Genomic DNA, 19,973 nt, shown 5'->3' with positions numbered 1-19,973 from the left:
ATCCCTTTTCAGATCAGTCCGGCCTCTTCCCATGAAAATGTTTGTTTTCCGCGTAATCCTCGTCTTACATTTGCATTCTGTGCTGTCTACGCAACAAGTGTTAGCATTTCTTGAGGGATGTTGGTTCTTTTAAGAATCCAACTTCTTTTGTAAATTAAGATATCATAGATTACATCAAGTATATGAGGTCTTCTTTTGACAGCATGATAGAATCTCTAGAATGCAGTTAAGATTGTCTTCGGGTTCTTGTTTTCGAAATTTTCAACAAAGTAGGTTTCATATAGGAATTGTTTTATCATTTTCGAGGACAGATCGAGTTTGTTTGGCAGAAGAGTATATTTCAAGCTTTTCGTCAGAAAAATTCAGATACATTTGTTATCGAAAAACTTGGTCAAGTTAATGTTTCAGCATATTCCACTAGGCCCTCCGACAACAACGCAGCTCCCACAGCTCTCCAGAGGTGTCCCGTTTGACATTGCATTTTCAGATCAGAGATTGTTTTCAAGAAATAAAAGCTAGTACCTAGCTTATCAATTCGATTTCTGGGGCTTTAAACATAGGTGACATATCAAGCCTAGGAGATCTCCAGAGCATTTTGACGGAGATCCAACTGGAACTTCTGTAATCAATTGATAAGATTTTTCCAATCCGGGGGTACAATAAGAGAGTTCAATCTTCACTTATCTGCGGTTAGAGGACGCTGCATCGATATATGCCCTAAAGTCGTCCCACGGCATATCCGTTTGATGCCTATGAAGATATTAATGATATCTGACAATGTTGCCACAAAGAAACCAAAAGTTCATAGAGGAAACTTTGCTGGGGAAGCTCACTGTAATGGGTCTTGCTAATGACATTCTCATTCATTGACGAAGTCGGTCAGAGTACAATTTGCTAATGGAAGAAAGACAGTGGTCATGGCGGAGCAACGGCGGAGGAGCCGACTCCATTGAGCTGGAGAGAGCTCAGTAGAGAGAGTATGGGAAGGAGTTGCTCAAAGTGGAAAGATGTTAGTTAGTCCATTCCTCAATAGGAAATCACTATTTGTAGCATATGGTTCTAGCCCCCGAGCCTGTCGCCCCAACTGTGGAGCTTTGTTCTTGGGCCGACCCATTGGGCTTAGTCTCCAAGCCCAGTCTCAAGCCCGGTCCATATCAGAAGTTGATTTAGGTTCGGTCTTAGATCGTTCAAACTTATAGTGTAGTAGATTATGTCCTGAAGATTGCACATTCCTAAGCATGAACGCTCAGTGGCTTGCATGAACGCTAGCTTGAGCACCGAACCAATTAGAATTGCCATCGCTGTGGTTCGGTATCTCCCGAACATCACCTTAACATCTTTACTATCGGAAAGGGGATTTAGCTGATGAGAATGCTAGATTAGGTCGATGTCAAAAGTTGGAACACAGAAGCATTTTTTGACAGATCTGTCCAGCTTTCTTTTAATGAGGTGTAAAAGTGCCTCGTATCTAGCCACGGCTTCCCGGATATAAATGTTCGTCATGCATTATCGACTTTGACACCTACTAAACAGAAATTAAAAGAGAATAAAGTCTAAATAGCAACACAGATTGGTGATTGTTTCATGGTCGATAGTGATGCTCGAAACCAAGCATCATTCTTCTCAAAATAAAACATGTTTCTTTAATCACCTCATCGAAAATCAAACTTCGCCTTTGACTGCTGCAACTAGATCATACTTAATATTTCTTTGAGGCTCCATGGTAGTATCGGTAATGCTCATTAGAGAGTGGCGGCTTTGCTCATGATAGTATGCACGGTTCTGAGGGATACACATGGTTCCAAATCCTCTCGGTTTGTCTCGTGCAAGCTCCTCCGACAGTCGATAAGACAGTTATGTTGTCAAAAATCCTCCCATAAATCTCCTCCCAGTCGGCCTTATGCTGCTCCTGAAAATACGGTTCAGTGTTCTCGCAGCTCAAATCTTAAAACATGCTATTACGGAAATTGTGGCAAGACACTAGATTAATATAATTGGGTTCCATCTTAATGGTTTTTACAGAATTAAGGCCATCACAGAGCCAAAACATAATTTAATTCATAAAACTTTTGAATTTTCATGTCTACAAGGCCGAGAAGAGAGCATGGCTAAAAGACCGAATCATTGATGGAAGATCATTCGCAGTTTTGAACTCAACAGCTAGCCATTTACTCCCATAAATTATTAATATGCATTATTACAGTGTTATACAGAGGACTTCAAACCCCATTGTTAGAACTCCCAAACAGTCGTCTGATCGTACTTTGTACCTATATATATATATGTGTGTGTGTGTGGCATGACGGATAGCCAGGCCATCATTTTTGAGGCAGTGGATATCGTTGGCAGCAGCGAGAAATAGGATTTGCTGCCAGGCTGCTTTCAGAAGGTCCACGCTTCGGAAAACATCTTGTGGTTTAAACCATTCCAGAGCCTGCACCTTTTTCACCATTTCGGGTATGACCAAGTAGGACCTTATGATGCCTATGCCTTATTTATTGTTTCGGTTTTAAGGTGCAAATCAGGTGATATTTATGCTCTCTAAATGGAAGAGAAGGCTTTCACAATCAAGGTAATTTCAGTTACCATTTCTTATGCAGTGATCGAGAAGCTTGAAATATATTTCATGGGCATCACTGTCACGCTGTAGTCGTGTATCGGTTGCTTTGAGGTTGAAAACATTACAACGATGAATTCAATCCCTTCACATGGAAGAAGTTGTTTTATTGAGAGTTATTGTCTTTACTTGAGAGAAAATCTTAATTACTTAGAATATCTCGTTTCCCATTTGCATTTCATGCTGCCGGCTCCTATGTTAATCTTCACAAGGAATTAACCCCTATCATCGGGTTAACATACATTTGATTAAACTGCTATATAAACTGCTATACATTGGATTATTTTGTGTATCGGGGAACTTGAAAAATCTCCTTTCATCATGATGTATCAGGGGGCTTACATTATGAATTGGCATTTGCTTATGAGATGTGTTTAATTTACCATGTCCTGGAAGTAGTCTCAACACTTAGACGGACCGTGTTCTTTTCCATGTGTAAACAATGCTAGGAGCATCTGAGGCCGATGAAGTCGCTGCGCCAAAGCATCAAATGGATGGGGTTGGTATTTGCCGATAACTCAGCAGAACGACAACTAATTAGGAGTGCCCTCAATGAAGCTCAAATCTCCACAGAGTTGCTCACAAGCAAATAAGTGAAGTTGATATCCCTTGTTGGATTTGATTTCAACCGCATTCTAAGATTTTATTACTAAATACGAAAGTAGAAGGACCAACCGGCCGGGTAAATGTATTTTCACAGAGAACTGAAATTACTGCGAGACATCAATTAAACCAGTCAAATCTGTCTAATACAAATCTACAAAGCTAGAACAATGCTAATGGTATAGATTTACAGTACATTTGATTAAACTGCTATATAAACTGCTATACATTGGATTATGTTGTGCATTGGGGAACTTGAAAAATCTCCTTTCATCATGATGTATCAGGGGGCTTACATTATGAATTGGCATTTGCTTATGAGATGTGTTTAATTTACCATGTCCTGGAAGTAGTCTCAACACTTAGACGGACCGTGTTCTTTTCCATGTGTAAACAATGCTAGGAGCATCTGAGGCCGATGAAGTCGCTGCGCCAAAGCATCAAATGGATGGGGTTGGTATTTGCCGATAACTCAGCAGAACGACAACTAATTAGGAGTGCCCTCAATGAAGCTCAAATCTCCACAGAGTTGCTCACAAGCAAATAAGTGAAGTTGATATCCCTTGTTGGATTTGATTTCAACCGCATTCTAAGATTTTATTACTAAATACGAAAGTAGAAGGACCAACCGGCCGGGTAAATGTATTTTCACAGAGAACTGAAATTACTGCGAGACATCAATTAAACCAGTCAAATCTGTCTAATACAAATCTACAAAGCTAGAACAATGCTAATGGTATAGATTTACAGTACATTTGATTAAACTGCTATATAAACTGCTATACATTGGATTATGTTGTGCATTGGGGAACTTGAAAAATCTCCTTTCATCATGATGTATCAGGGGGCTTACATTATGAATTGGCATTTGCTTATGAGATGTGTTTAATTTACCATGTCCTGGAAGTAGTCTCAACACTTTGACAGACCGTGTTCTTTTCCATGTGTAAACATTGCTAGGAGCATCTGAGGCCGATGAAGTCCCTGCGCCAAAGCATCAAATGGATGGGGTTGGTATTTGCCGATAACTCGGCAGAACGACAACTAATTAGGAGTGCCCTCAATGAAGCTCAAATCTCCACAGAGTTGCTCACAAGCAAAGAAGTGAAGTTGATATCCCTTGTTGGATTTGATTTCAACCGCATTCTAAGATTTTATTACTAAATACGAAAGTAGAAGGACCAACCGGCCGGGTAAATGTATTTTCACAGAGAACTGATATTACTGCGAGACATCAATTAAACCAGTCAAATCTGTCTCATACAAATCTACAAAGCTAGAACAATGCTAATGGTATAGATTTACAGAACAATGCTAATGCTAATGCTAATGCTAATGTGCAACATGGTAGCAGGAGTGGCTCTCCTGCAATATATGTTGTGCCACATGGTGGTGTGGCCCCTACTTCGACCTTGCTGTCTAAGCACTTAATCGATCTTTCATTGCCTTTAAACATTGATTTTGCCATAAAATACTGTCGACCAAAGGTCTCTTCCCACAGCTTGCTGGTCTCGGGGAACCCATTCTTGAGCTTCGAACTGTCAAAACTGCGGTCATCATAGTCCAATATCTTCCCGAAGATCGCCTTGAGATCTTTACAGGAGGAAACGGGATTTAGCCGATGAGAATGCCAGATGAGGTCGATGTCGTAATGACGAGGTACAAATATGCCTTGTATCTAGCCGCAGCTTCCTCGAGAAAGCAATCATCCAGCAAGATCGACTTTGACACCTAAAAGAGAGTTAAAGAGAATAACTCTTGATAGCAACAAATTGGTTGGATGAGAACGATGCACCAATCAAGTTATCGATGCTCAAAACAATTCATTACTCAAATTACCTTGTGAAAAAATGAACTTTGCTTTTTGACAGCAGTTGCTAGATCATACTTATTGCTTTTTTTGGGGCCCCATATCAGCACCACTGATACACATCAGAGAGTGGCAACTTTGTTGAAGATGGTTTTTTTTTTTTTTACAGGTTTAAGTCGATGAAAATGCCATATCCATTCACAATCCAGAGGCACAACTAAGGGCTCTGTCGTGAATGGGGAATCCGTGTGTTTCGCAAGTAGTGGAAGCCAGCAATACTTGTACCTGAAATATATTTAACATCATAAATTAAGTAAAAAATTCAAAATTTTATTGATGTTGGAAATAAAACTGGAAGTACCACCGGACATGCATAAATCTATGCATTCGGTAACACTGAAGTGCAATCATATTTATAAGACATTTGAAATTTCGTGCGTATGAGGCTGAATAGAGAGAGGTTAAACTATCGAACTATCAGTGAAGTTCACTCATAGTTTGAACCAACAATGAGTCAAGACGCTTATCTGAATATATATCCATAGTAACAGTCTCCAAGTTCAAATATAGGACTTAATTATTTAATACCGATTGTTCGATCCTACTTTTCACCTGTATATGGCATGATCAAGAGCAGGACCATCATAGGAGCAGTGGGCATTGTCAACGGCAGCAAGGAATTGGAGTTGTCACTTGGCAGCTTTCACAAGGTCCAAGTTATGCCAACTTCTTGCGCTCTAGACCACTCCAACTCATGTACTGCATTGTTCTCCATTACTGAAGTAGGATGTATCTTATGATGCTTTGATTTGTATGCTGTTGTTGGTTTGAAGGTGTGGAGAAGATGATACTTATACTCCCTGAAAGGAACAGAAGGCTTATGAGACGAGGCACACGATAGGGGAAAAAAGAGAGAGTTTCAGTTACCATGTCTTAAGCAGATCGGATCAAGAAACTTGCAATTTATGTCATGTGCGTCGTCAAAGCCACATGGTAGCGTGTCTCAATTGCTTGTTGTGGTTAGTAAAGTTACAACAAGTGACACCATAACGTGAGCCAAATCGGGAAGGACGACTCCTTCATTAGTTGTTTAATATTAACGACCAAGCAACTTTATTAGTTTAACGTCAATCCCTTTTTGGATCAACCCAACCCCTTCACGTATGAAAATGTTTATTTTCCACATAATCCTTGTCTTCATAGTCAAATGGAAATGCTTCTAACTTTGTTGGTTTTAAGGTGTGCATCACATGATATTTATTATTCTCTGAATGGAAGGTAATTTCAGTTACCATTTCTACTGCAGATATTGAGAAACTTGAAATGTATTTTATGTGCATCACAGTCACGATGTAGTCTTGTTTCGGTTGCTTTCCAAAGTTGAAAAACGTTACAGTAATGAATCCAACCCCTTCACCTGGAAGAGGTTGTTTCTAAGAGAGTTTACTGCCTTCCTTCGATAGAAAGAGTTTTTTTGTCTTTACTGGAGTGAAAATCTTCACTTACAATATATCTCGTTCTCGTTTCTCATTTGCATTTTGTGCTGTCTGCTCATATGTTAATCATGACAATGAATTGATCATCGGGTTTTGCGCCACATTCGATTAATCTGCTAAGTAGCCAGCACGATTTACCACATTAGGCTCTTGATTCCAAGTCTCGATCATCGATCTTGTTACATTATGTTATTTTTCCTTAAGCTCTGCTTAGGTGAAGTGCCCTCGATGAAGCTGAAATCTCCGGGGAGTTGCTCACAAGGAAAAGATGTACAGGTGAAAATCTCTTGTTCGATTTGATTTCAATGGCATTAAGAATTGTATTACTAGGACCAACCAGCCAGGTCGTCTTCCAACAAGATCTAATGTATTTATAACAAAAAACTGACATTACTGCAAGACATCAACCAAACCACTCAAATCTGAAAAATAATACAAATCTACAGAGCCATAAGAATGGAACTTAGAATTCTCTGATACCAAACCTCTTCTTTTTAGCAAGAGTAACAGTTAAAATAACAATACCAATGGTATAGTTTTACGGACAAAACGAGAAATAAATCTATTGCCCATCTACTGTCACAGTCCTACAAAAATCATGAACCAAATCCTGCCCAATGTTGCAGAACCTCTTCTGCATCGGTTAGCACAATAGAGGGTCCCAAACACGGAGTTCGCTGTCGAGGAATCATCACCACCAAACATTATAAGCATCTGAAAAGAAGTCAGATCAGGAGGCATAAAATTAAACAAACCTGTCACTCAAACCGTAACCAACATAACAAATAAAAACACAAACCCGCTCCTTCGTTTTACACAGCTTTTTTTCTCGAAAATCCTTTTTGCATCTTCCGGTGTTACTTAACCCAAACATAGAAGATATAGAATGGAAAATGCAGGATTTTCCAAGGAAGTTTCCCCTCTGAACATTTCTCTTCAGCAACAGTCTTCCGTGAAACGACCCAAAAGAAACAATAGTTCGTTAATGCAGGACATACCTGAAAGCTGCAAATCCGAAATTTTAAGCTTCTTTCCTAGCAATCCTGTTAGGTAACAAAAGACACAGATTAATATTTAGGAGCCAAATCCCTCCGGGAAGCCCGCCAGCATCAGAACATATACTCTTGAAACAGCAAAAGTAGAATAGTAGTAGAAAGACTGAGACAGCCTCTCATCGTATGTGCTAATCATCCTAAGGCTTGTATGTTAGTTCATAAAGTCATGAAGAAGCTATCACAGGCATGAGTCCTACACTTCTGAACTATATCACATAGCAACCCAATCAAAGTTTGATAGCATAAATTTATTACTGCTTCCATATTCTCACCTGAAGCAATAGATTCCCAAGGCTGTAGTGATCTCGTGAACGACAGACGTGGCAAAATGTAAATAGAGCGTCACTGCACTCGGAATGAAAAATGCGTAAGGCATCATTATCAATATGAAGTATTAAAGCTGTCAGGAAAAATAGCTATAGTTATTAGTCGCAAGACCTGTGAATGCACAATATCCAAGAAGTACCCAGAACTCGTCAACCAACGGAACCCTTCAGCAGAAAGAGCAGGAAAAAGTTCAGTCCCCAAGTTCAACTGCGAAACTGAATACAAATCGGTAAATGTAGCATACCCATCATTCAATTTTGCAGTGAGAGAATTTGCGATGGCGAGTGGAAGATAGAGCAGAGACTGCATGAAGAGAAACTCAAATGGTGAAATACTTTTTTTTTATAGAAGTACCTGATAACTCAGGGTTTAATTGAAGTGAAACTTATGATGCTGCCTGCTTACCATACACATGTTAGTTTTCAATCCTTTGGGTTCATCACACAGATGAGCTAAAATCATTCTTCCCTGTCAATCAAAACATCTCTATCAGCATCAAGAATTTAAAGGAAACTTTCATAAATGTACAAATATATCTGATGAAGAGCCTATCACAGCAAGCAATCTTCCCAAAAATCAACATATAACAATATCAAAAGGCATTTTTTATTGAAAAACTGTTAAAAGAAGTTCAAGAGAATCCAACAGGAAGTTTATCTTACCACAAGGAACCCAAATGCAAGTCCAGTTCCCATTATAACTAGATGGGGATAACTTGCTATCAAATTGTTAGTAGACAAATAATCCCTGCAGAGCAATGAAACCTCACATCAGAGGACTCGTGTACACATTAGATTGCTTTGGTATGAAGGAAAGGAATGGAATAACCACACAAAAATTAACATCTATACTGAGATCTCATTCGCCAATTCTTCCCTTCAGACCTAAAGCGAACATTAAACCAATACAAAGCATGTAGGTAAGTGAGACGTACCATGCTAGGACTCCACCCAAAAGCACAAAGAAAGGGTAAAGCTGACAAGAAACAACAACGGTTAGAGATCATTTGTCTGTTCTCCTACCACATTTGGGAGGGAAAACCACGTAGTAGAAATCACTGTTTTACCATAGCCACGGCAAGCAACATGCTTCCTTTTCTTGCCTGCACTACCTTGTGAACATTTGAGATGCTGCAAAAATAATATGATAGAACCTATTTAAGATTCGAATGAAAGCACGGCATCTGTTTGATCATAATTCAAGTTGCCCAGTAAAAGGATAGATTAAACTCAACATAGAAGGCAGAGATTAACGTAACATCTAACCGAGATGGAATTTTAATTACTTAGGCAGGCAAGCACAAACCAAGTACCTCATTTAACGTTATAAATGAATTGATGCTTAAGGAGAAATACTCACTTGGATGAAACAGTTGGTATGACACCAAAAACTGTCATCAGGAATAACACAGCTCCATATGTAGGAACTTCTGTAAAAGAAGAAGAAAGAGCATGTACACATATTTAACAGGGGAAAGGACTAGTAATATATGGATGATCTATAAGCCAATCCAGACTAACAAAAATAGATGAAATTATGGGTAAACATAGCATATGGTCCACTTTGGTCCACCAGGTAGCTTCTCAATTGGTCCCACCTCAAGATGAGACAGTATCCAGTTGCTAAAATACAGCACCAATAAAATACAGGCAGGTTCTAATCCCATGGTTTCAGGAACCACCGGGGCAACTCTCCTTTTAATGCAATTTGACTTATTTTGGTCGAATATGCATTTTAACTTCTTTGGTCAAATGTGCATTTTAACTTCTATATATATATATATATATATAACAACATACTCCAGATATCCGCATATAAAGATATCAAAGGAAAAACTCCCATCCTTTACTAATTTCTCTTTTTTTACACAAAAAAAACTAGAATTGACCCTCTCACAACTGACGAGCTGACTCTGAGCCCAAATATTAAATCTGCTATTTTTGCAACCTTACCATTTATAATTGGCACCCAACTGAAAAGGGGAATTGACTGCCCAAAATTCTGAGCCCACCACTCGGCACCTAAATTCACGAAAACAAAGAGAGTGCCTTGAGTCACTGTTAAAGTAACATCATTAAAAAAAAAATACGCCTATTTCAAGTATAAAACATTAATTAAGAGGAGCAAATGAGGTTTTAAGGGATCATACCAACAAAAAAGGTGAAAAAGTGGCCCATATAAATGAGCATGAGACCTTCCGTAGGACCATTAATTGCCGGCAGAAGAAGACTGTTGGTGAAATAGCTGCAGCAACAGAAGCCAACAGATATTACCCTCTTATCTACTTAAATTACAGTCAGAATTAATATTTGGCACCAATTTACAAAGGAAAAACAAGGCATGAAGGATGAAAAGAGACTACGGACTTTTCATTGTCAAGTAATTCTAGTTACACATAAAGGGTATTCACAACTCCTTGATAACTTACTGTTCCCATGTTGCACCATAAAAAGTGACAGCTGAGATAACCCAAAACCAGAATGTCATTCTGCCACACATTGCAGTGCTCCCAAATGCCAAGGCTTCACACTGAATCACAACAAGCATAAGATCTCAAGGAGTAATTTTGCTGAAAATAATAAATTTATTTAGATATCATACATACCGCACATGCAAGTGCATCACATCCTGTGATGAAGGGCAACAAAAGAACATGAACTATCAGTTTATTTCTCCAAGTTATATGCTAAACGAGTAGCTGTAGAAGACCAAAATGTATCACCGTGATCAAAGAGCTCCCCTAGTGGACTGGAGGAACTCGTTCGTCGTGCTTGTTTCCCATCAACAGCATCAAAAGTCTAGTAATAAATAAAGAAAAGAGGTTAACTACAGAATAAAGTTAAGCATCAGTAATGGCTTTCAAAGAATAAATGAGAAACAGAACGGAAAGAACCTTACCTGATAGAGAAATAAAAATAGTCCATGCGCAAAATGAACCCATCTTGGCGGAGGTGAATCCAAACGAGGAGAATAAATCTGGAAAATGCATCGTTAGAAATAATAGAAGACAGGGCCATTACCATTAAACTCTATTTATTATATTATTATTACTGAAGAATAACAGAGTTGCAGAAACTTGATTTTATTACATGGAGTAGCCATAAGAATTTTCACCAATTTCATGCATTAAATCAAGGATTCAAAACAACAAATCTATGGAAATCAGTTGCAGCATTGAAAATCTACAAATGTGCTAACACCAAGCGGAGAAGCTTCAAAACTGAAATCAGAGCAGGAGAGTGTAACTCACATAACCAAGGAATGCAGAGGAAATTAAGAAAAGAAATCCCATAAGGGTGATCTGGAATCATAACAGAAAAAAATTCAGGCTATATTAGTTAATAATGAAGAGAAAAACTTGAAAGTAGAGCGAACCATCTCAAATATAAGCAGAAAGAAATGCCTTACCCCATTGGGTCTGGAGAAGATCCAAAACAAGAGAAACCAGAAACAAGATGAGAACACGTCAGTACTCACGAATGAAATAAGTTAATATTATAAAGTCATATTATTCAACATTTATAAGCCCCACCAAAAAGCTAACACCGATATGCAATGAAATTTAAAACGAAACCAGGGGAGAAATGAAATAACTGGGTGCCTTTTCAAATTTGTCACAGGAAAAAAGAACCTATTAACCAAATGCACTTGTATAAGAACTAAATGTGCTAATGTCTGCATCAGCCATCAGGTACTATGAATTCCATAAGTACAAAAGATGCGTATGCAAAATCAAGAGCCACTTGATGATGTCATCCCACTTCCACAAACAGACACCCTTTGACCATTAACTAAACATACATTGGAGAACAACTGTATCAATCATCCAAACGACACCCTTTAGACCGGTAACTCAAGATATATTGGAGAACAACTATATCAATAATCCAAACCGAAATGGTATCTTGTTGACGGTCCCAGAATTTACAAGTGATCAAAGTCTGTTTCAAGAACTAGCAAGTTTTGCAATTCTAACTCCTTGCAAATTCAGATTCAAAATACAACAGCTGAAGCAAGAATGCAAAAATAAAGCCAGAAAAGTAAAGAGAACTTACGGCATCCACAGAGGAAAGAAGTTGACACAGTGACTCCAAAGGGGCTGGAAGACATACTTCGCAAGCAATGAGTTATCCACACCACTGTACTTATACCTGTGCAAGGCTGCCACTCCATGTGCCCCAATATACCCCATTATCCTCTCCTTCGACAATATACCCTCTTGAAAACTTCACTCCAAGCAGTGCAACAGAACTGGAAAAATCATCAAGAAAGTTCATAAATGAACTAACTTCAGTCTTTCAATCACAAATACAACAAGTAATCATAAACTTTGTATTAATGAAATTGAGGGTGATAATAAACTTTTGCCATATAAACTGTAAGCAAGTTTTTTCTTTTTCTACCGCTAAATGTTTAACCACTCCATTAGCATTAAAATACACGATAACGGGGCAGCGCAACGCCAATAAGCAACCAAAGAGTAGAGGACAAAACAGCATATTTCTTCAGGGAAGATCGAAAAGGACCAACTTTGGTCAGTTCAGACAACAAAGGGCAATCCAGAAATGAACCCGATGCTAGAAAACGAACAGAACAAGAGCACAACAAGCTTCAGATGCGGGTAAAGCAAAAGGGGTTGCACCGCTTCAACAGAAGAACTCAAGAAGCGACCCGGGGGACGACAGCGAGACCAGAAACAGAGCAGATCCGTGGGAAATAGAAAGACGGAACGTTAGAACAGAGGGGAGAATGGTTACCGGTTGATTGAAGAAAAACGGGAGAGATTGAGGCGAGAGCCCTGTTGCGTTCTCGGACTCTGCTCTCCTGCGGGGGGCGAAGCAGAGGGAAAATAAAGAAAGAAGAGGAACAGGGAAACCAGAGGGAAACGGTACAAAGGCGAGTTTCTTTTCCACTCCCGCCGATACGGCGAATATATTCGGAAACCGAAGTTTTCACTTTTCCTTTTCCAGCTCGAATTTGTTTTCTTTTCTTCAGACAAAGAGAAAATGTTTTCCTTTTTATGATAAAAAGAAAATGAAAATGGGGAGAAATTGAACAAATGTAGGGCTTCAATTAATCAGCTAAACAACAAGTGCACGTCGCTGTCTTCCGCGAAAGCTGCATGCCGCGGTCTATGGAGGAAAATGGAAAACTATTCATTCAAAGTTGTACCGTCTTAAATTTTTTCAAATACGCGGAATAGAAAATGTTTTCTATTGGAAACATATCGAGGCAAGTTTGACCGGAACATGTCAAGATGTTGTTAAAGAGTAACAATGGAGAAATTTCATTATATGAGAGTTAAATTTTTAGCGGCAGAAAGTATTTTCTAGGGGACATTAATAATGGTTTAGGAATCGAATGAATTCGTCGTGATCGCATAATCGAGATTTGGGGTGGCTAAAGTAGGGGAAAATCACATACGCGCTTTGCACCTTTTACCCAGCACAATGCGTAGGATATTCTATTGAAAGCACCATCAATTCCTTTTACCAGGCGTGGAGGCCCCATTGGCATCCCCATCCCCATCCTCAAGTCCCAGTCAAGATGGTTTTCAAAATGGTCCCCCACGGGCCACGCCACCATGTCTCCTAGTCTTTACCAGGCGACGCCGACTTCGGGAATTGAACTTGACATTTGCTCATAGTCGGTAGGTTCTTCCTTTACACGATCGCACATGAAAACAATTGCATACTTCACATTATGTCTCCGGAATGTAAATATATGAAAAGTAATAGTTTACATTCGATAATTTTTTTCTAAAACAAGAAAAATCACCTCATAGTCCCCAACATTATCATGTACTCCTTTGCATGATGAAATTGAAAAGATGGATTAACAAAATGTCTGGGGAGTGAGTGAACTTTTCTCTAGAAAATTTCAAGGACGAGTTAAGAAACAATAAAGTTTGGGGAGTTAAATAAATATAAGCTAGTGGACGATCTGGGCCTGGATGAGCCCTCATTCTGATGGTAATGTAGGACTGACTGAACATGGGCGGCCTAAATCAATCAAATGGGCCCATTAACGTTGAATCATTTTCTGCAGACATTATTCTATACGTCTGACATTATTTGGAAATTTCATATTTAATTAATTAAAGTTTTTTTTTTGGGCTCAATATCAATGAAAGTCCATTGATGATAATAACGGATACAAGGAAAAAAGACCAAGAGAAAATTACATGAGTAGAAGAAAATACAGCAGATCCACCGTGATCACTGTAAGAAGAGATACAATGTGGTAGAAACACGTTAAAATAGGCACATATACAGTTACAGTAATCCTTCCATTGTTGTAAACCTGCTCTCGACCTCTTACGATAACACTCCATATGGATCCCAGTCAAACTCGGAAGCAGAGCTAAGCGCAATCCGTACGGAGACCACTACATCGCAGAAACACAGGAGCAGAGCCCAGAAAAACAGATGTGCGGGCAATGTTTATCCGTAATCAACTATTCAATTGATTTTATTTTTCGGGGGAAAATTGACCGTAGTCGTATACCAATTATTGGATGATCCTGCCAATACATGTGCGCGAACAGTTATTACACTGTTCATATATAACTTTCAGCTCCTTGACCATATTATGGCCAAACATATATGGAATTAGGTCAAATATTAATGGCCAAAATCAAGACAACTCGCTCAATATATAGTAATCTTGTTAAGTAGTTTTAATTTCTTAATTAATATATGAATACTCCTTTCATTATACTAGGCCTTATACCTCCTTTGTAATAAAAAAAAATATGAATACTCTAAATTGAATTAGAAATAACATCTAACTTTCTAATATGTAAGTTTTAGTTTCTCAATCATACGTGTTTTGTATTATAAATACTATTGAAAAAAGAAAATTAGAACGACTTCTACATAGCATTCACTTATCTATAATTATTAAAAAAAAAAAGGGCATGGCATGAGTAAAATCTACCGAGAATTAATCATAACCCGAGTATATGTATTATTTAAGGTGTGTCAATAACTAATCGACATATGCATGGCCGTGGACCTTGCCTTGTTCTGAAGAATATAATATAGGAACAAGGGCCTACATGCACATATCTATGAAAGCGGCCTTATCATAATAAGTTAGCATGTCCAATGTCTGTCGGGGCCTGCTAGGAGGACGAAGCAACACTGCCCTTCTGGCAGATCAACACGATCGTCATGGCATAGGCCCCAATGGCTGCCATATATTTTTCTTTTTCATTCTTTTTTTCTTGACTGTGAACGATAACATTAAAACGACATTCCGGCAAATTAATATATTAACATGTTAATTTTGCTATCACTAGCTACTTATCGACTTATTCATGTTGTAACTAATTATGAATACACATATTAATGCGAACATGAATACTATATTTTGACAAGAGATTGAATACCTATGCACGTGAACACTCTTTACGATATTTCAACTTATCCAATAAAAAATAATATACTTTTTGCAGCATGTAATCTCTTCGACTTCGAGAGATGCAGATGTGCTCTCGAAGGAATCCGATAGACAGTATAATTGGCCCTTATCACGGTGACAATTTGTCACTGCATAAAAGTTCCCTGCAAGTGGTAAGCAATAATCGGCCCCTAATCAACTTTGTGCTTATACCTGCAAATTATCGGAAGGTTGCTATATGGATTGAATGAGGATTTTACTCCATACCTTTCTTTTGCTTAGGAGGCTGTGGGATGTTTATTCTTTTTCTCTACGAGTGGGAATCTTTCTCAACGGATAGGATAAGAACACCATGCGATGTCATCGAAATAAGTAAAAATTTAAACAATAAACTAATCTGGAAATAATGAACCTCTATCATCTCCATTCCTACCCAAAAGCAAGTTGTTTTTCTTCTTTTGCTTTAAAGGTATTCATGCCCAAAAGCAAGTTGCACATTGTTTATTATATAACATACATTTCAATTTCTTTTGTAAGTACATATATTTCATATGGTGGATCAACTCTACCGGATCCAGCGGTGGATCCTCAATTTGTCACCATGACAATTTGTCATGAAAGACACACCCGTCAATTCATACATATATGTGTGTGTAATACTTTTCTTCGGCACAGTGTATGTAGATATATTTGAGCGTGAACCCTTATATCCGAAAAAAAAAAAATAGGACCCAAACTAATCCAATGGAGCCGGATTAGTCTATCAAGAGGTAAATCTCTCTCGGCGTGAATTTTTTGCTTTCACAATGACTCAAACTCAAGACCTTACTTAACCGAAATAAATAATGAACCGCTTGAACTAACCCACATTGATTTTATATATATATATATATATATATATATATATCATAACTGGTTAAAAGAGATAAACTTCCATAAGGAGACTCTTAAAAAGAACAAATTGAAGAGGTCAATCAGGGAAAGTCACTATGTGTCGGATATTTGTCGATAAGTTTTCTCATTAAATAATCAACGTAGATTGATTCAAGCGATTCGACGTTTATTTCCCTTAAACAAGATCTCGGATTCGAATCTTGTAAATATAAAAAATTCATATTGAGAGAGTTTTACCCCTTAGTGGGCCGACTTAACTCAACTGGATTAGTTGGAGTCTATTGGGCTTTCGGATATCATAGTTCACACCACAAAAAATGTTTTCTCATTAAATAATAAGAAACTTGTTGTTTAACAAAAAACTTACTATTATTTAAAGATTTGTAATTCGTCAGAAACTTATTTTTTGATTAGGTCGTGCATTATTTTTTAAGAAATTTGTTAATTTAAATATAATAATATTCTTGTTAATTAATAAGTTTTTTTACGAAATAGCAACAATCTTGCTATTTTTTGGAACATGAACTTTTTAGTCTCGCTATGGTAGACACACTCCGGTTTAAACCCACTGACTGTCATTTTGGGATCGATTTTCTGGTCTGTCATAAAGGCCAAGTAGTTGGGAATCATAAGATCAGATCACTCATTAAATCCTTGCATACATAAAATGTATAAAATACCCCGTTCATATTTTGTATATAATATATATATATAAGCCGCCTTTATATAAATAGATAGTCTCTTCATTGCTCTCCGAGTAGGTGCTTCTGCATAAAATAATAATGAAGACACTCATTCTTCCCTGTACATTTCTCTCCCTTTGTTTGCTCTCATTCTTCTCCTCTCCTTCCTTGATTCATAGTTATGAACTGCTCTCCACGGATCATTTGAAGAAATATTATCAGCTTCTGCTCCCAAAGGTGGTCGGTCCCGAGAGCATAGCATTCGACTGCCGAGGAGAAGGTCCATATGTCGGAGTGTCAGACGGGAGGATCCTCAAGTGGCAGGGCAGCTCCTTAGGTTGGACTGAGTACGCATACACTGCTCCTAAGAGGCAAGATTACTTCAATAATTAGGGGACTTTGCAAGCTACATATGTACATACATTCATTTATATATGCATATATTTATATGTATGTCACGTAATATACTCATCACATTGACATTCAAAATTCAATAATATACACAAGTAGAGGTACCTCACGTATACACATATGTTGACATATATTACTCGTCTGGTTGCAAATTGACCTAGATTTATAATCTAACTCGGAGACGTAAATTCACATTCCAATGGCACGTGTTTGCTTTCACAGGAATAGGATGATATGTGATGGCTCAACTGATCCCGAGCGGGAGCAGACCTGCGGAAGGCCTCTAGGGCTCAAATTCAACAATGCGACTTGCAGTCTCTACATTGCAGACGCCTACTACGGCTTGCTGAAGGTCGGGCCTCGTGGTGGCACTGCCCACCAACTGGTTGCTTCAGCCGATGGAATGCCTTTCCGACTCACCAATGCCCTAGACATAGATACCGCAACCGGTGTGGTTTACTTCACTGACAGCAGCAGATTCTATCAAAGATGGTACAATCTTTTTTTTTTTTCGGTTGAATAGATGGTACTGCCATATTCAATCTTTAGAAGTATATGCATGCATTCATCAATATTAATGTATAATATTTTTTATTTTAATTTTGTTGATAAATTTAACACCTTGAAATCATTCGTCATGGTTGATATGCATGCATGCTTGCAGGGAGTACGTGAAGTCCATAGAGAACGGGGACAATACCGGGAGGATCCTCAAATATGATTCTCATACGAACAAAGCCACCACCCTCCTCAAGGGCCTGTCCTTCCCCAACGGACTAGCCCTGAGCAAGGACAAGTCCTTCCTCCTAGTGGCCGAGACCGGGAAACTCCAGCTCCTCCGGTTCTGGCTTTCCGGCCCTAGGGCCGGTATGTATGAGCCCTTTATGCAGCTGGCAAGGTACCCCGACAACATCAAGAGGAACGAGAATGGGGAGTTTTGGGTCGCTCTAAACAGTGGGCGAGGGATCATCATGACCAAGAGCTTGCTCATGACAGAGAAAGAAGCTGCTGGCGCTGGAGGAGACGATGGCAGCATCCCATGGTTCAAGGGGGACCCGGTGGCGGTGAAGTTCGGGGAGGATGGGGCAGCAGTGCGGGTGCTGGACGGGATGAACGGGAGGAGGTTCGAATCGGTGAGCGAGTTGGTTGAATTTGGGGGCACCCTGTGGGTGGGTTCTGTTGTTATGCCTTATGTTGGGAAATTCAAGGCTTGAAATTTCATTTGGTCTATTTAATGGTTATATGGTCCCCATACTTTATAGAACAACTTTGGTACGACAATTATATATATATATATAATCTCATTTTTATTGTTCACGATATAATAAGTTTAGATTAATTATATATGTTTACATTTTTTTTTTGTTATAACAGAGGTGCATGAGCCTTGTACACGATGAAATAGAAATCATAATAACTAATAAAAGAGCACGTATAATCCCAATACGATAATCAAATCTAGAATATTTTGATTATCAAATAAGGGCGTGAACCACTATCCTACATTCTTATTCTCATATGCGGTTATTGGGTAATAAGATTGTTGCTTTCTATGCCGTTGGGCACGAACATTAGAGCAGTAAAAATTTTAGGTAATAGACATTCAACTTATAAGAGATTATCTGTTATTACTAATGGTCTGTATCATCGTCTCGATTGGAATATGATTTCAAACCATCACCCAAGGACTGACCCAAGCAATTAGACCTAAAAATATGGTTCTTTTTTATTTTCATTTCGCCTTTTTCACTTATCATATTATATTAAACACAATGAAACTTTAAGCTAGAAGTCAAATTAACAGTTCCTTTTGTTGCAGTCGAAGTCTCGAAGGAGTACTTGGCTATCACGTTCATGCCAAAGATGCATTGAATTATTAACTCCTCTTCTCTATTTTGGGTAAACTAGTCATCCCATCCGTTACACGAGTTTATAGCACATATAAATTTATTCGTCTTTGATAGTAAAATGCAAGAAAAAATTTTGTTTCCACTTTCATTTTCAATTAGTCATAGAGTAAAGGCATTATGCCTCCCAAACTTAGGGATGCATTTGGGTTTATCCCCTGACCTTTAAAATATTTGAAACGGCCTCCTGACCTAATTTGAAAATAAGCAAGGTGCGCCTAATCCCAATTCCGGTCAGATTTCCAGCCAAAAGGAGAGCACATACCTCTCACATATCAAAATATAAAGGGCAAGAAGGTGACACTGATCAAAATACTTGGTGGTAAAAAAATCAAAATAAAATAAAATTAGGGCATAATTACACTCCCCCAATTCACCCGCACTGTGATGTCGTGTCTGCAGACCAGCCCCCGCGACCTCAACTCCTCGACCAGGCTTCGGCAACTACTTTGGCCGACTAAATCGCGCACGACCAGACTTGGGCGCAGACCAGGCTGGTGAGCCCCTCTCTCTGACCAGAATTCGACGACCTCTGCTCCCTGAAGACCAGACCCTGGAAAATAGTTTAACGCATTAATATTTATTATATTTTGAAAATATTATTCTTAGTTGTAACTGGAAAAAATATTATTCTTAGTTTAATATTACCAAAGTAATTAATCACATTTATAGATTTTTTGTTTTTGAAAATATTAGATAATCATCTATAATCTATGATACATAATGTAAACGACAATTAGTAAATTAACTGTGCCTTAAATATCAG

At 38.4% G+C, this 19,973-nt stretch overlaps 2 protein-coding genes across 2 annotated transcripts; one reads left to right on the top strand and one right to left on the bottom strand.

The window, feature by feature from the left end:
• Nucleotides 1-6,853: 6,853 nt before the first annotated feature.
• LOC116201596 (choline/ethanolaminephosphotransferase 1-like) lies at nucleotides 6,854-12,863 on the bottom strand. The gene is made up of 20 exons (XM_031532880.1): nucleotides 12,666-12,863; nucleotides 11,964-12,159; nucleotides 11,317-11,326; nucleotides 11,159-11,209; nucleotides 10,807-10,884; nucleotides 10,631-10,706; nucleotides 10,514-10,536; nucleotides 10,337-10,437; nucleotides 10,058-10,152; nucleotides 9,861-9,929; nucleotides 9,268-9,337; nucleotides 8,975-9,038; nucleotides 8,843-8,883; nucleotides 8,571-8,655; nucleotides 8,314-8,376; nucleotides 8,153-8,211; nucleotides 8,020-8,072; nucleotides 7,854-7,926; nucleotides 7,525-7,569; nucleotides 6,854-7,240 (listed from the first exon to the last, which is right to left on the bottom strand). The coding sequence occupies exons 2-19, from the start codon at nucleotides 12,098-12,100 to the stop codon at nucleotides 7,548-7,550; spliced, it is 1,170 nt and encodes a 389-aa protein (XP_031388740.1). The 5' UTR covers nucleotides 12,101-12,159; nucleotides 12,666-12,863; the 3' UTR covers nucleotides 6,854-7,240; nucleotides 7,525-7,547.
• A 3,883-nt stretch (nucleotides 12,864-16,746) lies between these two features.
• LOC116200615 (protein STRICTOSIDINE SYNTHASE-LIKE 10-like) lies at nucleotides 16,747-18,514 on the top strand. Its single transcript, XM_031531446.1, has 4 exons — nucleotides 16,747-16,803; nucleotides 17,100-17,260; nucleotides 17,523-17,792; nucleotides 17,965-18,514. Exons 1-4 carry the CDS (start codon nucleotides 16,747-16,749, stop codon nucleotides 18,512-18,514), a joined length of 1,038 nt encoding a protein of 345 aa, XP_031387306.1.
• Nucleotides 18,515-19,973: the final 1,459 nt, after the last annotated feature.

Source organism: Punica granatum, chromosome 3 (assembly GCF_007655135.1).
Source record: "Punica granatum isolate Tunisia-2019 chromosome 3, ASM765513v2, whole genome shotgun sequence".
NCBI lineage: Eukaryota > Viridiplantae > Streptophyta > Magnoliopsida > Myrtales > Lythraceae > Punica > Punica granatum.
Note: the sequence above shows the minus strand (reverse complement) of the source record. Positions and strands in the feature narration are given on the sequence as shown.